The sequence below is a fragment of the Protomyctophum bolini genome (assembly GCF_963924005.1).
Source record: "Protomyctophum bolini genome assembly, chromosome: 17".
NCBI lineage: Eukaryota > Metazoa > Chordata > Actinopteri > Myctophiformes > Myctophidae > Protomyctophum > Protomyctophum bolini.
The window spans coordinates 14609281-14630996 of NC_137878.1; the positions used below are offsets into that span (position 1 = coordinate 14609281).

At 43.7% G+C, this 21716-nt stretch overlaps 1 protein-coding gene across 2 annotated transcripts; it reads right to left on the reverse strand.

Moving 5' to 3' along the window:
* Positions 1-5704: 5704 nt before the first annotated feature.
* LOC308332218 (uncharacterized protein) lies at positions 5705-19454 on the reverse strand. Of its 2 annotated transcripts, none has more exons than XM_080787962.1 (3): positions 18695-19454; positions 18144-18263; positions 5705-10419 (listed from the first exon to the last, which is right to left on the reverse strand). In XM_080787962.1, the coding sequence occupies exon 3, from the start codon at positions 9980-9982 to the stop codon at positions 5909-5911; it is 4074 nt and encodes a 1357-aa protein (XP_080644088.1). In that variant the 5' UTR covers positions 9983-10419; positions 18144-18263; positions 18695-19454; the 3' UTR covers positions 5705-5908. The 2 variants fall into 2 exon arrangements, with proteins under 2 accessions (XP_080644088.1, XP_080644089.1); XM_080787963.1 differs by having other exon boundaries at positions 19319-19443.
* Positions 19455-21716: the final 2262 nt, after the last annotated feature.

A 21716-nucleotide genomic window follows, 5' to 3' on the forward strand; every position in this document is an offset into this window, starting at 1 on the left:
GACACCCAGGCAGGCATTATCCTCAGCAAACACAAAATATCCCTGTTTTACCCCCCCCCCCCCTCTCTCTCTCTCTCTCTCTCTCTCTCCCCTCTCTCTCTCTCTCCCCCTCTCTGCACATCGGAGGCACATGGCCCTGGCACGCGCCATGTGCTGCCCCTGCCTACCGGCGACTGTGCCGCGCCGCGATTGGCTGTAAGTAGGTCACTCTCCGGCGCTTCCCAGCTCCCATTGGCCAAATCTAGGTCACTCGCCCCTCCCACAGAGTTCCCCATGCTACTGCCGCGTGAGAGACGGAGCAGGCAGCAGCCAGCAGGACACAGTGAGAGTGCACAGCACTTTCTCCCAGACATGGGCCTTGACCATTAACCTAAAGAAAACTAGAGTTATAATATTCCAAAAAAGATCTAGCCCCCAGCACCAACAATTTGTACTAAATGCAACTACACTAGAACATGCAAAGAAGTCTATAGGCCTACCTAACTCATGATCGGCCTAAACATCAGCAGCACAGGTAACTTCAAGCAAGCTGTAAACCAGTGGTTCCCAAAGTGGGGTCCGGGGACCCCCAGGGGTCCTTGAGGGAGTTCCAGGGGGTCCCCAGCAGTTTGGAACCAAATGGACCCTTATGGGTCTGTAACTCTGAGAGTGTACAAATGGACCCTAACGGGTGCATTTGGTTCCATTTGTACACTCAAGAGTTAAATTAACATTGATTTTACAATATAAATTGGGGGTCCCAAAGATAGAAATACCATTAAATGGGGGGGGAGGGGGGGTTCCGTAGACTAATGCATGTCAAACTGGGGGTCCTTGAAATTAAACAGATTGAGAATCACTGCTAGAGCCATAAAAATCCTCTTATGGGGGTCCCTGGAAATATCTCTTTTCAAATGGGGGTCCGCGGGATAATTAGTGTCCATCTGGGGGTCCTTCACATGAAAAAGTTTGGGAACCACTGCTGTAAACGACCTGAGGGACAAGGCAAGAAGAGCTTTCTAGTTTCTATGCCATCAAAAGAAACTAAATTTAAATTAAGTTAAACATCCCAATACAAATCTGGCTAAAGATACTAGACTCTGTTATAGAACCCATTTCACTCTATGGTTGCGAAGTCTGGGGCCCACTTGCCGATCAAGAACCTGAAAAATGCAGAATTCTGCAAATCCATTCTCTGCATCCAACGGAAAACACCAAATAACGCATACAGAGCAGAATTAGGATGATACCCACTATTATCAAAACCCAAAGGAGAGCATTGAAATTCTATAACCACCTAAAGGAAAGTGAACCAGCTCCACAAAAAGGCGCTCACACTCACACACAGTGAATCCCTGGAAAGATGTCCCTATAGCTAGTTCTGGGACTAACACAAGCACAACCACCAGACCAAAAAAACTAACGGGACTACACCAAATCACGAGAACCTTAATTTTATTCCTATTTATATTAAACATTTATTTGTACATGTTGTTTTATCTTGATTGTCTTCCTCCATTTTTGCTTTGGCAATGTAAACGTACGTTTTATCATGCCAATAAAGCTCAATTGAATTAAATTAAATTGAATTGAATTGAATTGAGAGAGAGAGAGAGAGAGAGAGAGAGAGAGAGACACACGCTTACAAAGAAATCTCTCAATGAAACTCTGTTCTATTCATATTCACTGTATAAATGAATAGATAAAACAATTCTGTTTAAATAAAATACCTATGTTGCGATGATTTTATTCTGGCATATCTTTAATTGTATACTATATTCAGGTACATTTTTTTACACTTGCCGTGGCAATGTAAACATACCGTTTCCCATGCCACTAAGCCCAACTGATTAAAGTCGACAGAGAGAGAGCGAGAGAGAGAGGGGGGGTAGAGAGATTTGATTCTGTTTCCAGTGTGTAAGACCCAGCACAGCAGCCTAATTAATATCTCTCTCTTTCTTTCTCTCTCGCTCTCTCTCTCTCTCGTGACCAGTCAAAAGCAGAGCAAACAACACAGAGCCATAAATAAATAGGCAGCATTGTGCCATCATTTATCTTCAGTCATGCAACATTCAGTTTTCTTTAATTGAATAGACAGGCAGCCGCAGCTGTCGCGTGAGTGGAGGACTGACACAACAAACCCATCAGGCCCTTGACAGACAACCTCACTCCACAACACAGTGATTCTCAAACTTCTTAATTTCAAGTTTTGATATGCATTAAGACAGGGCCTACTTTTGCATAATATATGTATCAATCGAACCCATCTCACCCCTGCCCACTTTGACAGGCTGGGATGGCTTAGGGTCGACGACAGAGTACAGCATCTTGCAATGGGTCTGGTCCACAAGATTCGATACACCACTAAGATACCCATGTACCTGTATAAATACTTCCTTAATGTAAACGAAGTCCACACCCACAACACCAGAGGGAGTGCAACAAACCATGTACAACCCAGATTCGGCACTAGTAACAAGGGACTAAATTATTTTCGCTCCTATGCCACCAAAATGTGGAACGCCCTACCAACAGTCATTAAGACATGTGAATCCCTTGACTCCTTCAAAACCGCTCTCAAAGGGCACCTACGGATGGCTGCAATTCCAAACTGGCCTCGTAAAATCTGAATCAAATGGGGGTCAGATGGGTGGCCTAATGATCCAGGCCCCCATAATCTCTCTATCTACAACTGTCAAAGTTAATTTAACTCTGAGAGTTAGACATCATAAAGGTGCATTTGGTTCCCAACTATCCATATTTTAGCCATGGGGACGCCCTCAACGACACTTACTAACGGAAGGAAGCCACATCTTTCAAAGATTTTCTTCTCTAAGCAATCACCTCTGCCTGGTTGCTGTCCAGTTTTGGTCAACATTGTCTCTTGTCTCCACGACAGCAAATGCTGTACAACCAAGTGGCCAATCACAATACAACTGTCCATTCTGATTATGGGGTCTCAAAGACTTCAGTTCAGGAATGTGTGTGTGTGTGTGTGTGTGTGTGTGTGTGTGTGTGTGAGATAAATAAAATCACAAAATGACATATGAAGCTGACCTGCATAAGCTTAAAAAATCACACCCATGTGAAGTGAGGGGCACTAATATATTAAAGTCTAACTCATGTTGATTAGGTGATGTAATCAAACGGTGCCAACACAAACATTAAACGCCATTAACAATAAAGAGACAATATGACGTAAACGCCACATGACGTGAATTTTCCCTTTATTGTCAATGCGTTTACTAAAAAAACTTTGAACTAAAGACAAACATTAAACCTGTGTATAGGAGAGGCTGGCGCCCCTAAAAAATAGACCAACTTCTACTTTGAGTGGCAAGGTTCAACCGTTCAGGTTGAAGCCAGCCTCAGCAGCACTGCAGGTTTGTCAATGCACATGAAAACACAAAGCTCCAAAAAGCTTCTGAGAATTATGACACACAGCAACATCCAAGTCATAGGACACCATCTAGTGGTCACTCAGTTGTTGTGCACTTAATAAACATGCAGCAGTTTCTGAGTGGGTGAATCTTCCCACTGATGGCTTAATCATGGGTACATATAACTTCAAAATCACACCCGTGTAAAGTGAGGGGCGCTCTCTAGACATGTCTATTTGCTCTAATTGTCTACTGCTTCATTGTTAATGGGAATTTACACAATGACTTTGTGTAGGACCGAAATAGCCAATATACTTTAAACTGTAGAGAAAATAACCTGATTTGGAAGCCGATATAGAAGTCTAGTCAAAATGCATACATTCAAAGAATGTAAGGGACAAAACTATAAAAAATATTCCCAAATACTACATGCATCAGCAAAAATATAATAATGGACCCATTGAGTGTAAACAAACAAACATTGCGTAACAAACATTGATGACGAAGGTGAGGACGCAAATTGTGATTTGCCGGAATGAGATGTAAGGTCACGTACGAGCACCCCTCACTTCAAACGGGTGCGATTTTTTTGTACTCAGTTGAGAATCATGTGCCGCCGCATGTGATGTGAGCTTGCCTACAGACAGACCAATGCATCTGGGAAGTGAGCACACAGGTGCATGGCACCTGGCCTCCAAGCACACACGCTCTGTGTTGCCACATTTCCTGTGAGAAACAAGCAACCAGGTCTATGGAAAACAAGCCCAAAAGGAGCGACAGTCATTTTCAAAACAAATCTCGAGGAGAAATGTGAGATGTTTTGGAAACAATTGAACACAAATCTTGTATGGGTTGACCCTCGCACCAAAGATTGTCAGATGCAGGTCCATGGAAAAATATATTAATTTGGTGGTCCTTTATCACTGGTTAAAAGAACATCAGGAAAGCAGACCAAATATGCAACTACACTTTAGAAACAAGACCCCAAAAATGCAACCCGCAATGCCGCAACTACCAATATTTACAAGCATTAAAAATATAAAGAGAATATATAATCGCCGGGTGGAAACCTATATTGAATGAGAATCAACCATATTAAAAACCCACACTTGAATTGGCCCCTAAAACTACATCTTCAAGAGCACTTAAAAGGTCAAGCCATGATTTAAAACTTTTTTAGATTTTTTTTATTTTGATTTCTGAGGGTTTTCAACAACTCACTTTTTAGGCAAAGAAAAAGGATAGTAATTTAGTAATATTACATGTTTTAGTTTTACAGAAAGGAAAACACTGCTGGACAGGATCTAGTAATGAACTATGTGTACACGCTTTTGTTACAAAAAAAACTGTGGCATGAGGGAAGGTGGGTAAAAGGAGGAAGGGGAGAAGAAAAAAGAAACACATCGATACATATACTCATCCCATTGTTTTACAAAGATAGTCCCCGACTTGTTCCCACCCACCCATACAATAGCAACAATGATAAAAGAAATGATACTTGGAGTAAAAAACAGCAAATAACCAATATATAATAAAATATAATACGAATTGTACAGTACACTCCCGTTGTCCTTTCCAATCCTCAACACTTAAAACAGTTTTCCCCAAATGGAGTCAGGGTGTTCTCATTTCCCACCCCCCATTTTTTTAAATGACAAAAAGTAGTGTACATTAAAACAAGGTTACCAACACCTTATCTGTCCGGAGGAGCCCCCCACCCCACCCCAAACCACCATTTTAAGTCCGTTTTTAGCACAAAGTCGGTTTTTGTTGCGAGAAAAGACACTTTTCTGTAGTACAAAGTGATGCGATTAACTGATTCACACGGAAAGGTCAATGTTTTTCATGTTTAGGCAACTAAAACATCAGTTATTTTTTGATTGAGTGTGAGACTCGTAGTCAGTATGTTTGGGGATCTGGATTCTTTTCACTTGACAAATTTAGACCTTCGGGTGAAACATTTGAATATAAAAAGATAGCTTCTCCACGGGGGGTAACAAAGCAACACGTCATACAGACCAACAGACAAAGACTATACTTTTTTCCTTTTTTATAACTGTGAATAATGCAAAAACATAACTGAAAAGGTACTAATGGTACCCCACTCCTACAAAATATGCGTCCATAGTTTCCGCGCCAACACAGCTAACAAACAAACAAACAAACAATATTGTTGGATGAATGCTGCTTCTTTTTTTCTTTTTTTTAGATAGGTGCTACTCAAAAATAGTCACATGGTCTAAAAACACCACTTTCCCCTTTGGGGAAATGGAGACAGATGGATGGGTGCTTCTGATTGCAGGCCTTTTAAAGTCCAAGCTCGTTTCTCAGCCACCTCTGATGTAGTTGAGTTAGGATTGTATACAGTCGTGGGAGGGAGGGGGGGCTGTGTAGGGATATCATGGTAGTTACACTGAAGCCTCCCCATTCTCTCCCTTTTTTGTTGTTTTTGTGTTATTAAAAACTTGCGTGCTTTTGCTCGCTTTCTTGGATTACTTGAAAAACAAAACAAAAAACAATCTAGTCTACAAAACCTTTTTCTTCCTTTTTTACTGGATGTACTCTGTCAGAACCGTTGATCTCTCGGGCTGGGCCAATACGGGTTCAACTTCAGACAAATCGATTGGTGGTGACTGGACCTCTACATTAGGTTGTGCCTCTACATCTGTGGGTTGTACACGCTCAGGCTCTGGAGAAGGGGACTTTGCTTTCCTCATCCCCCAGTTTGCACTGCCTCCCCCCGACAACCCCCGGCATGAGAACTTGTGGCGGGCCAGAAGCTTGGCATTCCAGAAGTGGTGGCGGCATTTCTGACAGCGGAAGGCATTATCCTTTAGGTGGCGCCCCCGGTGTTGCAGAGCTTTCCGTAACGAATTAGTGCGCTTGCCACACGTCTGGCACTTCCGACGGGACTGGCGTCCAGAACTTCTGGGCGGGTGTCTTATAGCGTGGTGGATCAGCAAGAAAGCCTTGCTGGCGTAGGTGGCACTGGGGCAGATGGGGCACGGGAAGCGCTTGACCTGCAGCTCCATGGAAGTGAGGTTAGTGACTTTCACAACTCCCCCAGACCACGACTTGATCCTCATGGCGCCACCCTTGACCCTAAGCTGGGCCAGCAACTTTTTCCTATTTAGCTGTGCCATGAATTTTCCCCTCCTTTTCTTCAGGATTATCAGTTTCCTGCGTGTGGCCTTACTCAGAGGGACGCCCACCAGTTTGCCATCCCTCATGATGCTGTGGATCACCACTCGTTTTTTCTTGCGGTGCCTTTTTGTCTGACCGTGCCGCCTTTGGTACGACTTTGAGCGGTACTGAAAAGGGGGCTGCTGTCCGCTGCCGCTTTGGGCCATGCCGTCATAGCTAGACGGTGTCCCTGACCCCGAGTCATAGTAGATCGGAGAGTATCCAGGGGCCTGGGAGGCCTGGGACTGACTGACACGTTGGCCATTGCGGTCAATGCTATGCTGGGACAGCTTGTGGCGCACTAGACTGTTGGAGTAGGCAAAGGACTTTCCGCAGACGTCACAGCGGAAGGACTTATCCAAGCCCACCCCTCCTCCATGAACAGTTTGCTGGTGAGCCGCCAGATGGAAGTGGTGACGGAATGACTTCCAGCACACAGTGCAGGTGTACAGCCTCTGAGAGGGCGTTCCAGAGGTTGGCGATTTATCTCCCTGTGAGTAGGAGTAATAATCAGAGTTTGCCGTGTTTCCAACTTGACTGATGGGCCCGATACCACCTTTAACCCTCCTTCCCTCATTGTCGATTTCCCCTTTCCTGTGCAGCTTCCCGTGCCTCACCAGGCTCTGGGCATAAGCAAACACCTTCCCACACAAGTGGCACTTGTAGTTCTTCTGGCCCGAGTGCACCGTCAGGTGCTTCGTGAGGTGGAAAGGCTCACGGAACGTCTTGCCACAGACATCACAAGAATGCGCCTTCTCACCCGTGTGGACACGGGTGTGGCGACGCAGGGTCTCAGCCCTCCTGAAACGCTTGGAACACATTTGGCACCCATACGGACGCTCTGATCCATCACCTGGGGGTCCTGGGCTCCTTCTCCTCCTCATAATTAAATTTGGGTCTCTCGAATCCCTGGGCTTCCTTAGCCTCTTGGGCTTGGTGTGGGGCTGGCTGGGGTGCGTCAAGGGCATTGTGGAGCCACTGAGGCCACCTGAAGTTGATGACGGGCCACCCATGTTACCAAAGCCTAGACCTCCAAGCAGGCCTCCAATGATGTCCCTCCTCTCTCCTTCTCGGCCCTCCGAGTTAATGTCGCAGGAAGCGGCAGCTGCTGCAGCGATGGCCGACATGGCGCTGCTGGTAACCTCATCCTCGGAGTCATCCAGCAGGGAGGAGAGGGGCAAGTGGGGCTGCTGCTGTTGGTGGTGATGGTGCTGCTGTTGGCTTTGGGGGTGGGGGTGGAGAGTTGGCGCTAAGGGAGCCTTCCTGAGGGTCTGGCTTCCCATGCCATTACCCAGTGATCCGTCTGAGGAGTACAAAGATGAGGACTGTGACCTACGGTAGTCATCCACCCCACCGCCATAGGATGACTGGTAACGGTTTCTGGAATAATCTGTGGCATACTTGTCATTTGACATCCCAGCCCCATCTCCGCTGCCTGACATTTTGCTGTTGCTGCTGCTGCTGCTGCTGCTGTGACCAGACGAACTTCCGGGTTCTCTGCCCCGGTTCTTGGAGCTTCGTGGGGGTTTGCCACAAGAACCAGATGCAGCGTGGTTGAGCAAGGAGGTACTCTCCCGGAAGCAACGGCCACAGGCTGGACAGCGGAAAGGCTTCTCATCGTGAATTTTCTCATGCCGTGTGAGGGATTCGCGGCGGTTGAAGGACTTTTGGCAGATGCTGCAAGCAAAAGGGCGGTTCTGGGAGTGGGTGACGTTGTGTTGGAGTAGGTGGCCCCTTTTCTTAAAGCCCTTCCCACACTCCCCACAACAGAAGACCCTCTCCGGGCTTGGGGAGTCACGGCGTTTCCTGCCATTGCTTTCGGGCGTCAGACCATGACTGCGGAGGTGTCGACGTAGGCTGGAGAGATGTGTAAATGTCTTGCCACATTCACCGCAGTGATAAAGGGGTTCCGGTTCTTGCCCCGATGACCCAGACGAACCCATTGAATTGTGGCTTTCTTGGGGTTTGGGCAGCTGTTGGTTACCATTGGCAACAAGCACGGAAGTGGAGTTAGAGGAAGGTTGGGCAGAGGAAGAGGACGAAGAGACGGCTGAGGAAGACTGTTGCTGTGAGGAAGGGGAGAGCATAGCGGAGTGCTGCTCTATTCCAACACCCCCGGATCCGCCTCCCACAAGCCCCGATGATGAGCTCTGGCTGTGCCCACTGGAGCTACTGTTGTGGCAGTTGCTGCTGCTGCTGTGACTATGACTACCATGGCTGCTACTGTGGCTGCTTGTGGTGTGACTCTCAGACTTTCTCTGGGGCAGGTAGCCAGCCATCGCCTTCTTCCGCCTGCTGCCTCCACTTGTCCTTTCGTGAGAGTCGCCAGATCCCTTCCCCGCATCGTCTTTTGAGAGGGAGAGATGGAGAGGCAGGGGGAGGGGCAGTCCGGCCTCCTGCTGCATCAACGAGGCTATCTGGTTGGAGGAGAGAACGGGAATACCTTGAAAGTCAAAGCCACCCAGTGGGGCTGGCTGTGGAGATGGGTGGAGCGGATGGGGGTGGTGAGTATGGCTATGCGAGTGAGATAAGGCATGAGGAGCCAACTGCTGTTGCTGCTGCTGTTGTTGAGGGGTTGAATGGCTGTGGCTGTGAGAAGAGTGAAGGGCCGGTGGAGGGGCGAGGGCAGAGTTGGAGTCCCCTTGGCCCAGTCCCAGGCCCAAGTGGTTGTGTGTTCCCTGCTGAACGAGGAACTGCTCCAGGCTGCTGTTGGTGGGAACACCTGACAAGAAGTACTGGTTGGCGGCCAACATGCAGCTGAACTGCTGGTGCAGGCTGCGGGGGTCAGACTGCCCGACCAGGGGAACGGCAGTGCTGCCTGAGGGGTTGTTGGAGGCCGAGGTGGAGGGAGACGGGGTGGAAGAGGAGGGACCTGAGGAGGGCTGTGGGACAGAGAGGCCGGGATGGAGGGGAGGAGGCGGCGGAGCGGAGGTAACCACACTCCCTATGACGCCTGCACTCCCTCCACCGCTACTCCCACCAAAGTCAAACCTCCCCATGCCCGAGTGGAGCTGCTCCTGGGCAAGAGCAGCCTCTGCCGGATGGAACGGACGCAAGAACTGGGGGTACCCCGCCGAGGAACTCCCACTGCCGCTGCTGCTCATCTTGCTGGACTTGCGCGAGCTGTGAGAAGACGAGGACTGGCTCTGGTGGGAGATGGTGGGAGGGGGCGGGGCACTCATCTTGGCAAAGATGGATGAGGAGTCGGCGAAGGCGTTGCTCCGTGAGCTCTGCAGGGAGCCCAGGCCCAGCCCAGAGAGCAGGCTCCCCGATGCGTCGGAACTGGGCTGGTGTGGTTGCTGCAGCTGCTGTTGATGCTGGAGCTGTACCTGCTGCTGGTGGCTCAGTTGTCGCTCTAATCCAAGGCCTTTGAACTGATGGGCTTGGTGTCCACTAAGCATTTCTAAAATGTCCATAGGGTATTTGCTAAACTGGAACATCTCCCAACTAAGCGAAGGGAGGTTGTCCCGAGCTAAACGCTCCCCACTGCTTCAACTGACCCAATTTGTTGCTGTGGAAACACCACAACTGCAACAAACCTTTTGAAATAAATGTAGACAAATATAAATGGTGATTCTGTAACTTTTTTCACTGTGATATTTCACACACCCTTATTCCTATTTTCTAAAATCACAGTGAGGTCCTACTAATTTTAAGCCTTCAAGTGCTTCCGTAGGATAAATCTGTTATAAATACATACTAAACATTTATATGGAAAAAGAGATACAATTTGTAGTGTTCTTGAGGGTCCTTGTCAGTCAACAGTATGCTTTGTTTCTTTATCTGCCCGACGGCATGAGTCCTAGGCTGAGGCGTGTCGACTGCTTCAAACGGCAAAGAAGCGTTTTCACTTCCTCTGCTGTCCCTCGATGAGTGTCTGTGGAAAAACAACAACGAATACACAGGATGAGTGAAAAGCCACTTGGTTTAAACCACATTAACCCTAGAGACCCTATTCTTCTGGGGCAAGCATTCTGTATAAATAGGACTAGGAGATCAACTTAGAGTTTGCTGATCTACAAGCTCACAAGGTGCGACTTTGCAATGTTTAGGGAAAGAGATTTGGTGTAATATGAAGAATATGAAGTAAAACAACTGCTATATCTGTAAATAAAGATCCATTAAACCATTATTAGTGTGGTTGCACTGGCAACCAGACTATAGTAATTGTCCCACTCTTTTTTGTTCTAGAGTAACCCGAAAGTTTGACATGCTATTTGTCCCACAGTTCGACCGGCTTCACTGGGAATCGTGTGCTTTTTTGCTAAGAGATAGTTTGTATAGTTGAATTGATATTAATTTATTAGATAATACATTTTACGATTGACTTAGAATGGGAAGATCGAAGACACCAATTCAAGTTGTTTTTTTCTTGGAGACCATAAGGCGATCGAGGCAACCACATATATACAGAATTCATAAAAATACATAGACGAACGGTGTTGAAATACAGCAGCCAAGCCTGTCGCATTACTAAATCACCTGGAAAGTATTTGAGATAAGCGCAATTCTTTTTTAAATAGTCATGTTGAAACATGTTCATATTACATACATTTTCATTTTCAAGTAGTGGAAATAACAGATAGTATATATCATTTATATGTTTATATCTGCCCTGTACTGTGCAATGTTTGGTTTAAAAGCAGAAAAGCCAAATATATTTTTTTGATTTTTAATGAATTAATTTCATGATCATGACAACCATAACAGCAACCCTGTAATCTTCTGTAGGCTGTGAAACATGTTAAGAAAGTGAGAGCTTTCACTTTTGGATCCTGTCGTCCAGAGGGGGTAGAATTTAGATTCCATAGTCAAGGAGAGATGGTTGGCTGCAGTAGCCAATAAACAGATTTAAATTCATACACAACTCAATTCCCACAAAACGTCTCCCAGAAAGGATCTACCAGGGTTTCCTTGTCCTGCTCTTTTCAGTACGTTTGTTTTCTTCCAGTTTTGCACCAGTGCCATAAAACATCAACGTGCCCACTCACCAACAGTGAACTTTCAGGTTATTAATTGATCCAGTTGTACGATGTTGGCCACTGCATCAGATGACAGATCGGATGAAACACTAATGGACCATCAGAGCTAGGCCTGACACGATTATGAAAAATAAGTTAAAATAACGCTCAAATAATTGTGATTAATGATTTAACTGCGTTTCTGTTGTTGAACATTGTTTGGCTTTTAGGCTTCGTAAGGTAAAGTTGCACAGGGCAGATATGACAAATAACTCACATTTATAACTTAACACCAAAGATTAAATATGACTCACGCTCAAGCTTGTAGATCTGGTATTTCCACTATTAATTTGTTGGCATTGTGTAAAAGAAATTAATAAATAGTGGAAATTGCCTTTTCGAAAATGTATAAAGATTTTTTCAACATGGGTATGAAAAAGACAATTATGCAAAATAATTGTATATGGGCTTCAGAATCTTTATAGAACCAAAACTCAAGTATACTGTATGGACTTCAAATATCCAGATTGTCCACTTTATAGACTATATACCAGTAAAACGCCTGAGGGCGAGAAGCAACATCGCACTAAAGGGCGAGGTCGCGTGCACGCATCCACCTGGGTGACAGTACACTGCTGGGCGAGCACTGGCACTTTTGCATGGGGTGTCAGATAAACATATGGAATTAATTCTGCACTGTAAAACTCAATGATTCAAATCAGTAATACTCTTTAGAGCATCACACACACCTAGCAAAGAATACGACAACTGTTCCCTTCTAAATACATCACCATGATGCGCCCTCACCAAGGGATTGCTAATCAAAATCCAGTGAAATGCTCTGCCACCATAACCTTGTGACATAAACAGCAACCCAAAGCCTGATAGCAGAGCGGTGTTAATTTGTAAAGCCTGTGAGCCTCTATATTACCATTTTCTTTCCATATGCAATATGGAGTGTACATTAAAGGGGCACTTCAACCAGTTTCAACCATATCTTCATATAAATCAGGGCTATTCAACTGGCGGAATGATTTTCTAACGGGAATGCCTTGAAAGTCAAAGCCCCGGGTTTTTTTAAGAGAGAAAGTTACAGGTATGATGTGATATAAAGTGCTAGATTAGCATAATGACAGTATTCCTAAATTATATTATATATCATATTCAAGGGCTTTTGGAGAGAAATTAGACAAGACTCCTGCAGTCCGTTTGTGTTTTCAGCTAGTGCTCGTTGACGCTCGTTCTGTCAAATAGGTCCATTCTAAGGTATAGCATATTCTTGTATAGACATATCACCCTGTGCTCATACTGTGCACAAATGTATTAGCCTACATAAATGTGTGACTTTGAACACAAAATGCATTTGTATTTTGTGCAGCCCTCCACACACAATCATTCTACAATTGTGGCACCCGAGCCCCGAACTAATCTAGTTGAATACCCCTGATGTAAATGGTCCATCATTATAAGGTGGTACAATTACATTTCCATCTACTTGTCTCAAATAGAACCATTGTTCTTGCAAACACCAAAAAAACGAAGATGTCACTGGGAGGCAGGTTTCTGAACTGCCCACAGCTGTCTCTGACTGACACACAGAGCAATTAGACAAATGGTAGCATCGTATAATGAGCATTAGTAAGAATCGATTAACGATTATATATGAAGATACAGTAGGTTGAACAAAGGTGAAGTGGTCCTATACTGCAAGTACAATCTGAGATGTGTGCTGGCTGTTTTCTCAAGTTTCATGATATTGTTGACCCATGCACCTTGAACTTTTGTTCAATCCAGAGTGTTGCAGGCATGATTCTGCTTTGCATTGCTTTCTCTCAGTACAACAAAACAGCGAAAACCTGTGTTGTCGGTCATAGCCTCCTCTCAGCCCTGGCTTTTTTGTGCCGTTTCATTACATCTATAGTAAGTGCAACATACAATCTTTGCATGTTGTAATGTTATACATTCATACAGTAACTACATACAAGCAGGGCAGCAATGGCTCACTGTCGATGTTTCATACAAAAAACATTTTGTTCTTAAAGGAGCGTGGGATAGTTCACTCTTCTTTGTGTTTATTCTTTACTGAAGTAAGTGTAGGACAGCTTGAGAGAGGGAGACAGTGCACCAAAGAAACAAAAAGAAGGTTTTGGCAGGATTTGATCCAAGGTCAGCACGGATACATGCAGCTTCGGAGGTAAGCGTCTTAAGAAGTACAGGACCAGGTACCTAATTTCTTCTCGCTCCCATCTATTCGGGGGGCATTAACCTTTCCTACTTATTTGTATTGCTTTTCCAGCTCATTTGTATTACTTATTAACCCATTTAGACCCGAGGTCGTTTAAAATCTAAATCTTAAACAAAGTTTTCAGAAAATCCTACATTTTAATTGTTTGTTTAATTGTTGCCATATACGTATATATTACATAACATCTAAAATGACACGGGTGCTTTCCCGGTTGTGAAGGTGTAATAACGTATAGGCATTTCCGGTCTTAATTTGGTTAATGCTTAGGTTTTACATTTCAGGCCTTCAGCCAATTGTCTTAACAGTGCACATTGAAGGTGAAGTGTTAAGTGATGGAAAGTAACTAACTAAGCAGGTTTACTCAAAAGGTATTCGAATACAGTTATTAAGGAACTTATACTTGAGCATGCAGGGCTCCAGACTGACTTTTTCCACAGGTAGCGCACTTTTAAGTTTGTAGCACCACCACAAATTAGGTAGCACAAGCACCATCTTTTTCTTTGTATAGCGGGGTATTAATACATGACCTTATCATGCCGCCACATCGGGCGCCATTTATTTATGTAGCGGTTTACACCATTAATGGTTTGAATCATGAAAACCCCTACAAAGGTCACTGTGTAAAAAACAGCAACCTACCTGGTTTAACTCAGTCAAAATGTAAATACTTCAACTACCTTAAGAAATTAAGTAGCATATGCGACCTAATAGGTCACACTGAGTCTGGAGCCCTGTGAGCATGTACTTTATACTTCTACTACCTCCGTACCACATCTTTAGCTACAAATTCATTTGTATGTTTGGATTATTAATATAAGACATTCATGGTTATCCAATTATGCCCCTGTCTGTTTTTTTAATTGCATTATTCACAAGCCGCATTCACGTGAGCTTATATAGATCTGCTATTTCTGAACAGGTTTGATGAATTTTGACAAATTGGTATAGTATATACCTTACTTGATGCCAATTCTTACAGAATTCTTAGAGAAATGCCAAAGAATTAGGCCTGTCTTCAAATCTATTCACCATCATTTCAAATTGATTATGATTAATAAACAATTAAAAAAAGAAAATATATCTACAAGCTCACAGTGTGTCATGTTGTGACACATTCCGAGCTTGTAGATTGGTTCAATTCTTTCCTTTTTTAAATATATTTTTGGGTCTTTTCTGCATACATTTGGATAGTACAGTGCGTAGATTGACAGGAAACAGGAGATGGGGAGTGACGCGCAGCGAAGGCTAACGCGCACTGTAATCGAACCCATGTGTTTTCTTTAATTGTTCATATGACAGACGTTTCATCAGACTGTCGAACACTGATGAAGGCTGGATTAGGGCTGGCATGGTTATGACATTTTGCTTGATGATTAACCCATTTAGGAATTAGACCAGATTCTACAATCTCTATCAGTGGTTCTCAAACGCAATGTCAAGGACCCCAACAATTTTATATGTAATTGGCCGCCGACCCCCATCTGAAAATATGTTGTTCCAGGGACACCCTCAGAAGCAAAGATTTGCCTTTAAAACGCTCTGCGAAAGAATATACATTCAAAGATTTGTGCCACATTTTCACGATTTTTCAAAAATAGAAGATTTACAAGCTTGTAGCACGGTACTATGTGCCGCTCTATGAGATTTGTTAAAGAATAACAATGCTTAAAACACCAAAAGGGGTTCCCGTCCTGAATGGGTTAATTGTCATTATTTATGCTTTGTAAATATAAAAAAATATTGCACAGGGAAGATATGACAAAAATAATATACAAAGAAATGACTGACGATGACAGTACCAGTAATAAAAAATAAAGTGTTAATATTTTATACTCAATGTTATGAGATTGCGACACATTGTGAACTTTTAGATCAGCTATTTTCACTTTTTTTTACTAAACTAAAACCTCTCAACATGGAAACGATGACAATTGTGCAAAATTATTGCGATTACCTAAAATAATTGCGATTATGTAGCACTTGTGACAGGCCTAGGCCGGATAGCCAAAATGTCTGTCATCTTCTCAATTTGAGGCATATGGAACAATAAAAAAAAAGACTTTGATCAGCCCTAGTGAGAACATGACCTTTTCCAAAAGGTTATTCCTCTCACAAACTCGTGAAGTCACGTAAATATTAAGAAAGATCCACAACTGGAAAGAATGGAAGAGCAGCTGAGAGCATACTGTAACATCCTAGATAAGACTACTGGGCTGTCGGCTCACATTTCTTGTGGGAGTGACACAACAGCATTATTAAGAAAAAGGTCTGTCACATCATCCAGATGTTAAGTTAACAGCTGCCAACACTGTATGAGCCACCCCAGAATAGAAATCCACCACACAATAAGTTTTTATTGCTCATTTATAATTCCATTTTATACTTTTGTGTACCATTGCCAATTTTGCCATCATGGCTTCGTGTCTCCCTAGTGTCCCTCATATATTAATAATATAATCCCTTATATTAACGTTGCATAGAAAGTGACGCCCTTAAGGCAGGTAAAATAATGGGTCACTCTATTGTCCACAGAGTCCAGAGGGAAGCATGTGCATCCCAACAAAAGTTCACAGGTGCTGAACTAAAATACGAACAGAAGTGGAAGCACACTGTATAATAGTTGTATTTAAAGTGGGCACGTTTTGACCCCAGCAGGTGTTCACCAGGTCTGACTCACTCTATTGCCCACCCAGCAATGTCACTAAAAACTGACATAGTTCATCGTTCTCCATCTATCAAAAGTCAGTTAAACTTTGTTAAAGTTTATAGTTGTCCACCTGTCCAAATCACTCATGCATTTTAATCTGTTTTTTAATTGAAAGACTGATGAAAAGTCTGCTGCTTCGGTCATGTTGTTAACGTATGCGTTTTGTTCATGTCAAGGACCCCCAAATTAATATTTGGGGGTCATCACAGCACTGTGTATGCGAGCTTGTAGATAAGCCATTTTCCGGGGAACCACCTCAAGGACCCCAGGCCTTTTTTTCACCACCGATACATTATAGACGAGAGGCATACAAACCCATGGCTCCGGCTACATGCGTTTCAAATAAAGTCAGTGTGTGCTGCTTGGTCCAACAAAGAATTGCTATTAATAGAGCAGTTTTCGCCCTAATAATGTTGGTGGGGGAAATTGGGGTGAATCAATCGATAATATAATAAAATGCTGCCTTTATAATGAATCAAGTTATATTTTGGGCATGTCATACCTAAGTGAAAAGTAAAAAAGAGAATGAGAATAGTATAAAATACCCTATTGTTAATCGGCGATTAATTTAGATGTGTGTGTGTGTGTGTGTGTGTGTGTGTGTGTGTGTGTGTGTGTGTGTGTGTGTGTGTGCGTGTGCGTGTGTGTGCATTAAAAAAACTAAGCTAATCGATAAAGGCAGCCCTACAGTTCATGGAGAAGCGGTAAGGGGTATTCATTTGCATGTGTCTGAGAAGTTATGTTTGGGGTCTACTCAGGCTTGACTTTTGTGAGCAGTGAGCACCCCAGTTAAGTTGCTTGATTCAGTATTTAGATATTTCATATTAATTTAATCAGACACGCCTCCTTATATAACCATGTTTTACAACTGTTTTGGAAAATGAAAAATAAAACAAAACACAAACACGGCCTCTTGCAAATTAAGACAATATCAGTCACCAAAACCAAGAATGAGTGTTTTCATTGAATCCAATATGGTTAAAATAGAGTGAGAAGTAAGAATGTACAATGGGTTATATAGGTGTCTGATAAAATAGAAATATCCAAATACTGATTCAAGCAAGTTAAGAACTGGCTGGAGTGAAACACAATGACCCCAAACATGTTTGAAAGTTACCAAAGCAAATCTAAATAATGAGAGGGAAAGGTGTTTCTGCAGGTAAACACCACCACACCACTGGCTGGTAACTGCTGTATCACGGGGGTCAATAACCTATGTTTTGATCTGACAGCATCTGAGGTGCTCCAAAATGTCACATGTGAATTCAGGGAAATGCATTACTACAAACACTCTGGTTTAGATCTGAATTAACAAATTATCAAACGTGCTATAATTTATCAACCAAGGACTGAACCCACCTCCTACCTGGACCCATCACTCATTTTGTAAATATCCCTATTTTTTTATGGTGTTCTTTTTGTCCTCCCCTACTCATTTAGGAAGAAAACTCATCCAAAACACATTTTGGCAGTACACATTTGTATCCACCAGCAATGTGCTGACTTGAATTCATATTATATTGCAAAGGACATGCTGTACCTACATCACACGTATGCGCAAAACATTAATTCTGTGTATGGTCTGGGCCATAACTAAAACAGCAGGACTGAACTGCCCTTTAAAAAGGCAAATGAATGGCGCCTTATTTTGACAAGTTGCATGGTGTTGTTTGTTTGCATCTTCTTACCAGCTCAGCTACAGGTTCGTAGCATCAAGTCCTGATGATATCCGAATCCGATGCAGAAGGAACGGGGATGCAATAGGGTCTCTTCGTCCGCCAACAGCACGTATCGTGAAGTTGAAAAGCCTAAAATAACGAGAATATTATAAACACGTGAATTACAAAAGGACTGAAATTATGTTATTTTTCTTCTCTTTACTCATCATCAACGTAAGCTAGCAGTCATCAATCACATTAGCAAGCGATAACTAGCAAATAGCTACATTTACCCCAGTGTATTAAGACATTTTCCAAGCATTAAGTTGTGCCTGATTGATATGTAATTGCGTGTGTGTCGCTAACAACAACCTAATACACGCTTATATCAGGCATAAAGGGAGGCTTTCCGTTCGCACAGCCGATACTAAAACACCAGCCATTAGCATCGGGGCTACGTAGCAAATTAGCAACCCGGAGGGGGGTGGATGTGGGGGGCGGCTAGCTAGCATATCTACTACAAAATTGTTTGTTTTGGTTTCCCTTTCCTTTGGCTGTTTGTTTACATTTTTCCTTTTTACCTCGTTGTGTGCAACACGACGGCGGCGGTATGAGGCCCAGACAGTGGAGGACAGTTATTATTATTGTTAAAAAAAAATAGGTCGTTGTTGGTTGGAGCCGGAGGTATTAAGAAGGTTAATTTAAAAAAAAAAACAAGGCGCGGGGTGAGAAAGGAGAACAGAACACGGGGTCCGTGCGTTCGTTCGGTTCTTAATATTAATGCATGCCGTGTAGAAGTCACCACGCCAAGTCAAGTCACTGCGGGGCCTTTTCCCTAGTCTCCGTCCAATATGGAAAAAGCCTAATGAATGTGTTGAAGGAGGAGGTGGACGAGGAGGCCTGCTCCGCCGCGGCGTCCATGATATCGGGGCCCGGGGAGACGGGGAGGAGGACGGAGGCCGTTTTTCCAACCCACTCACTCTATTAGGGAAGAAAAAAAACTAGTTCCGCCGTCGCGGCCCTGATATTATGTCCATTGTTTGGAGCCTAAAAAAAGAGGCCCCACGGGCTAACGTTGTTGCAAGGTTCCCCGTCTTTTTTTAGTCCTGTACGTTGTCGCTCGTGGGAGAAAAAAATCAAATAAAGCTCCCTGGTTCTTTTGTCCGTTTATGTTGTGTGTGAGTTCTCCGGCGGTTGCTCTTTACCTCCGCCCCGTGTCAGTCTCCTTTAGGAGCCTGCGTGTTGTTGCACGACTGCCCGCACGTCGCTCTTCGTCCGCCAGTAGCTAGCAGCCCGTCCCTCCGCCTGCCAGCCGTGCAGCCAGCCCAGCTACAGCCTAGGCTGCTCTTAGCTAGCTGTGTTAGCCCCCGTCGACTCCATTATGCTTCGTCCGCACGGCGGTGTCGCGCAGCAGAAAATGGCAGAGCCACAAGCTTAGAGTATATATACTCTAAGGCCACAAGCCCACAAGACGTCGCTCACGCGACGTCCTATGGGCTTGTGGCTCTGCTATTTAAACACCGTCGGGCGGACGAAGCATAAATCGTTTTTTTCCTTTTTTCTTTTTTTAGGCTAGGCTTTAAAATGGTAGTTTTCCTTTCCTGTGTGCTGAATGGTTCCGGGTAGTAGACCGTCCTAGACTAACACAGCAAGATTTATTTTGCCACAAAACCTAGTGTCCACTCTTGTCCTTTATTTCAATGGATATTTATCTAATCTCTTTATTATGGTGATGTCTTAATATGGGATTGTATCCTGCTTAATGCCATGAATAAATACAAACGCGCGCGCGTGTGTGTGTGTTAGAATTCTATTTAATCCATGAAGAAAGATATCATTACACTGCAGTCTCTGACTGTATATCATTACGCTGTGTGTGTGTGTGTGTGTGTGTGTGAGAGACAGTGAGAGAGAGACTGAGAGAGAGAGAGAGAGAGAATAGAGACGGAGTGAGTAGCTATTCCGTGTGTGTATTCACACTCAGTGTGTGAAATGTTAATTAGTCAATTAAAGATATCACTACTGGGCATACTGCATAACATTAGTGTGTGTGTGTGTGTGTGTGTGTGTGTGTGTGTGTGTGTGTGTGTGTGTGTGTGTGTGTGCGTGTGCGCGTGTGCGTGTGTGCGGGGCGGGCGTGCTGTGTGTAGTGTGTTGCCTGCTCAGTTTGCAGAATGTTAATTTGCATTCAATTATAGATGTCATTACAGCACAATATTGCTATGTAATAATCTCTCTCAGTGTGTCTCTCTCTCTCTCTCTCTGTGTGTGTGTGTGTGTGTGTGTGTGTGTGTGTGTGTGTGTGTGTGTGTGTGTACAAGCTTGCACATTGTGAGAGAGCCTATTTGTGTGCATGACAGAGGCACAGAGACAAGCATTTTCAATTAGCATGCATATGTGTCCATATGTGTATGCAAGTGTGCACTTATATCATGTAGGCTGCATGATTTGTGCACACACATGCAAGTGCAACTTAACACAGAAAATGATTAGCCGCACCATGAAAAAAATATAAAAGATGCATATCGTTGCTGTCGGGCAGAAACCTCTTATCTCCATAGGCACTATTCTAACTTTTTGTGTTTGTTAGTAAATGAATGCCCTGTCATACTACAGCATCACACAATCAATTAAAATCAGACAACAAATATGAGTTGCATATACCTCCTCAGTACACTTGCGGGTTCAGATGTAGTTCATGGCCTTGCACTACTCACCAGCCAACCCATTTCCTGTGCCGGTTGCAAATAACTGAAGAGGCATGTGCCCTCTCTGTTTGCAAGAGCACAGCACTCGCCAGTAGGAAATTGGCGCCACAACTGCAAACATTACATAGTAAAATCTATCTACAACTCCCCCACTTTCAACCTAGCAGTCCAAATCTTTTAAAAAAATAGCCAAAATAGCAAATCTACAAGTTCACAAAGTTAATGTGCTGTGTGAGACTGTATAGGGTGGTATAGGCTATTTCTTTCTGTATGAAATAGGATGTGCTGAAATAAAATGTTGATTTAGAATGTTGAATGTAGGTGGGAGTGGTATACAGATGTAGCTTGCCTTCGTATCATGCCTGGCTGCTGGCACTGGCTATTTGTGCCGTTTCAGAAGGTACATAACATTATGTAAACCATTATCAATTTATGTACAATTTATGTGCCACAATTTAGTGTATATATATTTTTTCCCCCCAGTTTTTCATATGTCTATGAGGTGACAGTACTTCATTAGACACCCTTGAGTCGTTTTTATGTGCAATGGTGTATTAACTTTGTATATTTAGGGTTTCTTCCTGGAGGCTGAACCCTTGACAGTCAAACGGGCCAATGAAATAAACAGTAATATAGTGGCGTCACACTATCAGCCCCTCCCCTAACCCCTCCCCCTTTAGCGTACAACTACAGTGTGCGGCTTCAGTTCAGGTGAATCACCACCCATCACCACCCACCAGGCAAACCAGGCATAGGCTACTTAATGAACTGGTGGGCGTGAGCATAAAAGCATGATTTTAACAAATACTGTACACTTTTTGGAAAAAGTTCTTCCTCGTTATATTATAATAATACCTGATGATCATGTTTTAGGGTGGAACTCCATATTTACGGG

Bases quoted from the DNA above. Each gene is read 5' to 3' on its own strand.
- LOC308332218 (XM_080787962.1), bottom strand. From the start codon at position 9,982: ATGTTCCAGTTTAGCAAATACCCTATGGACATTTTAGAAATGCTTAGT.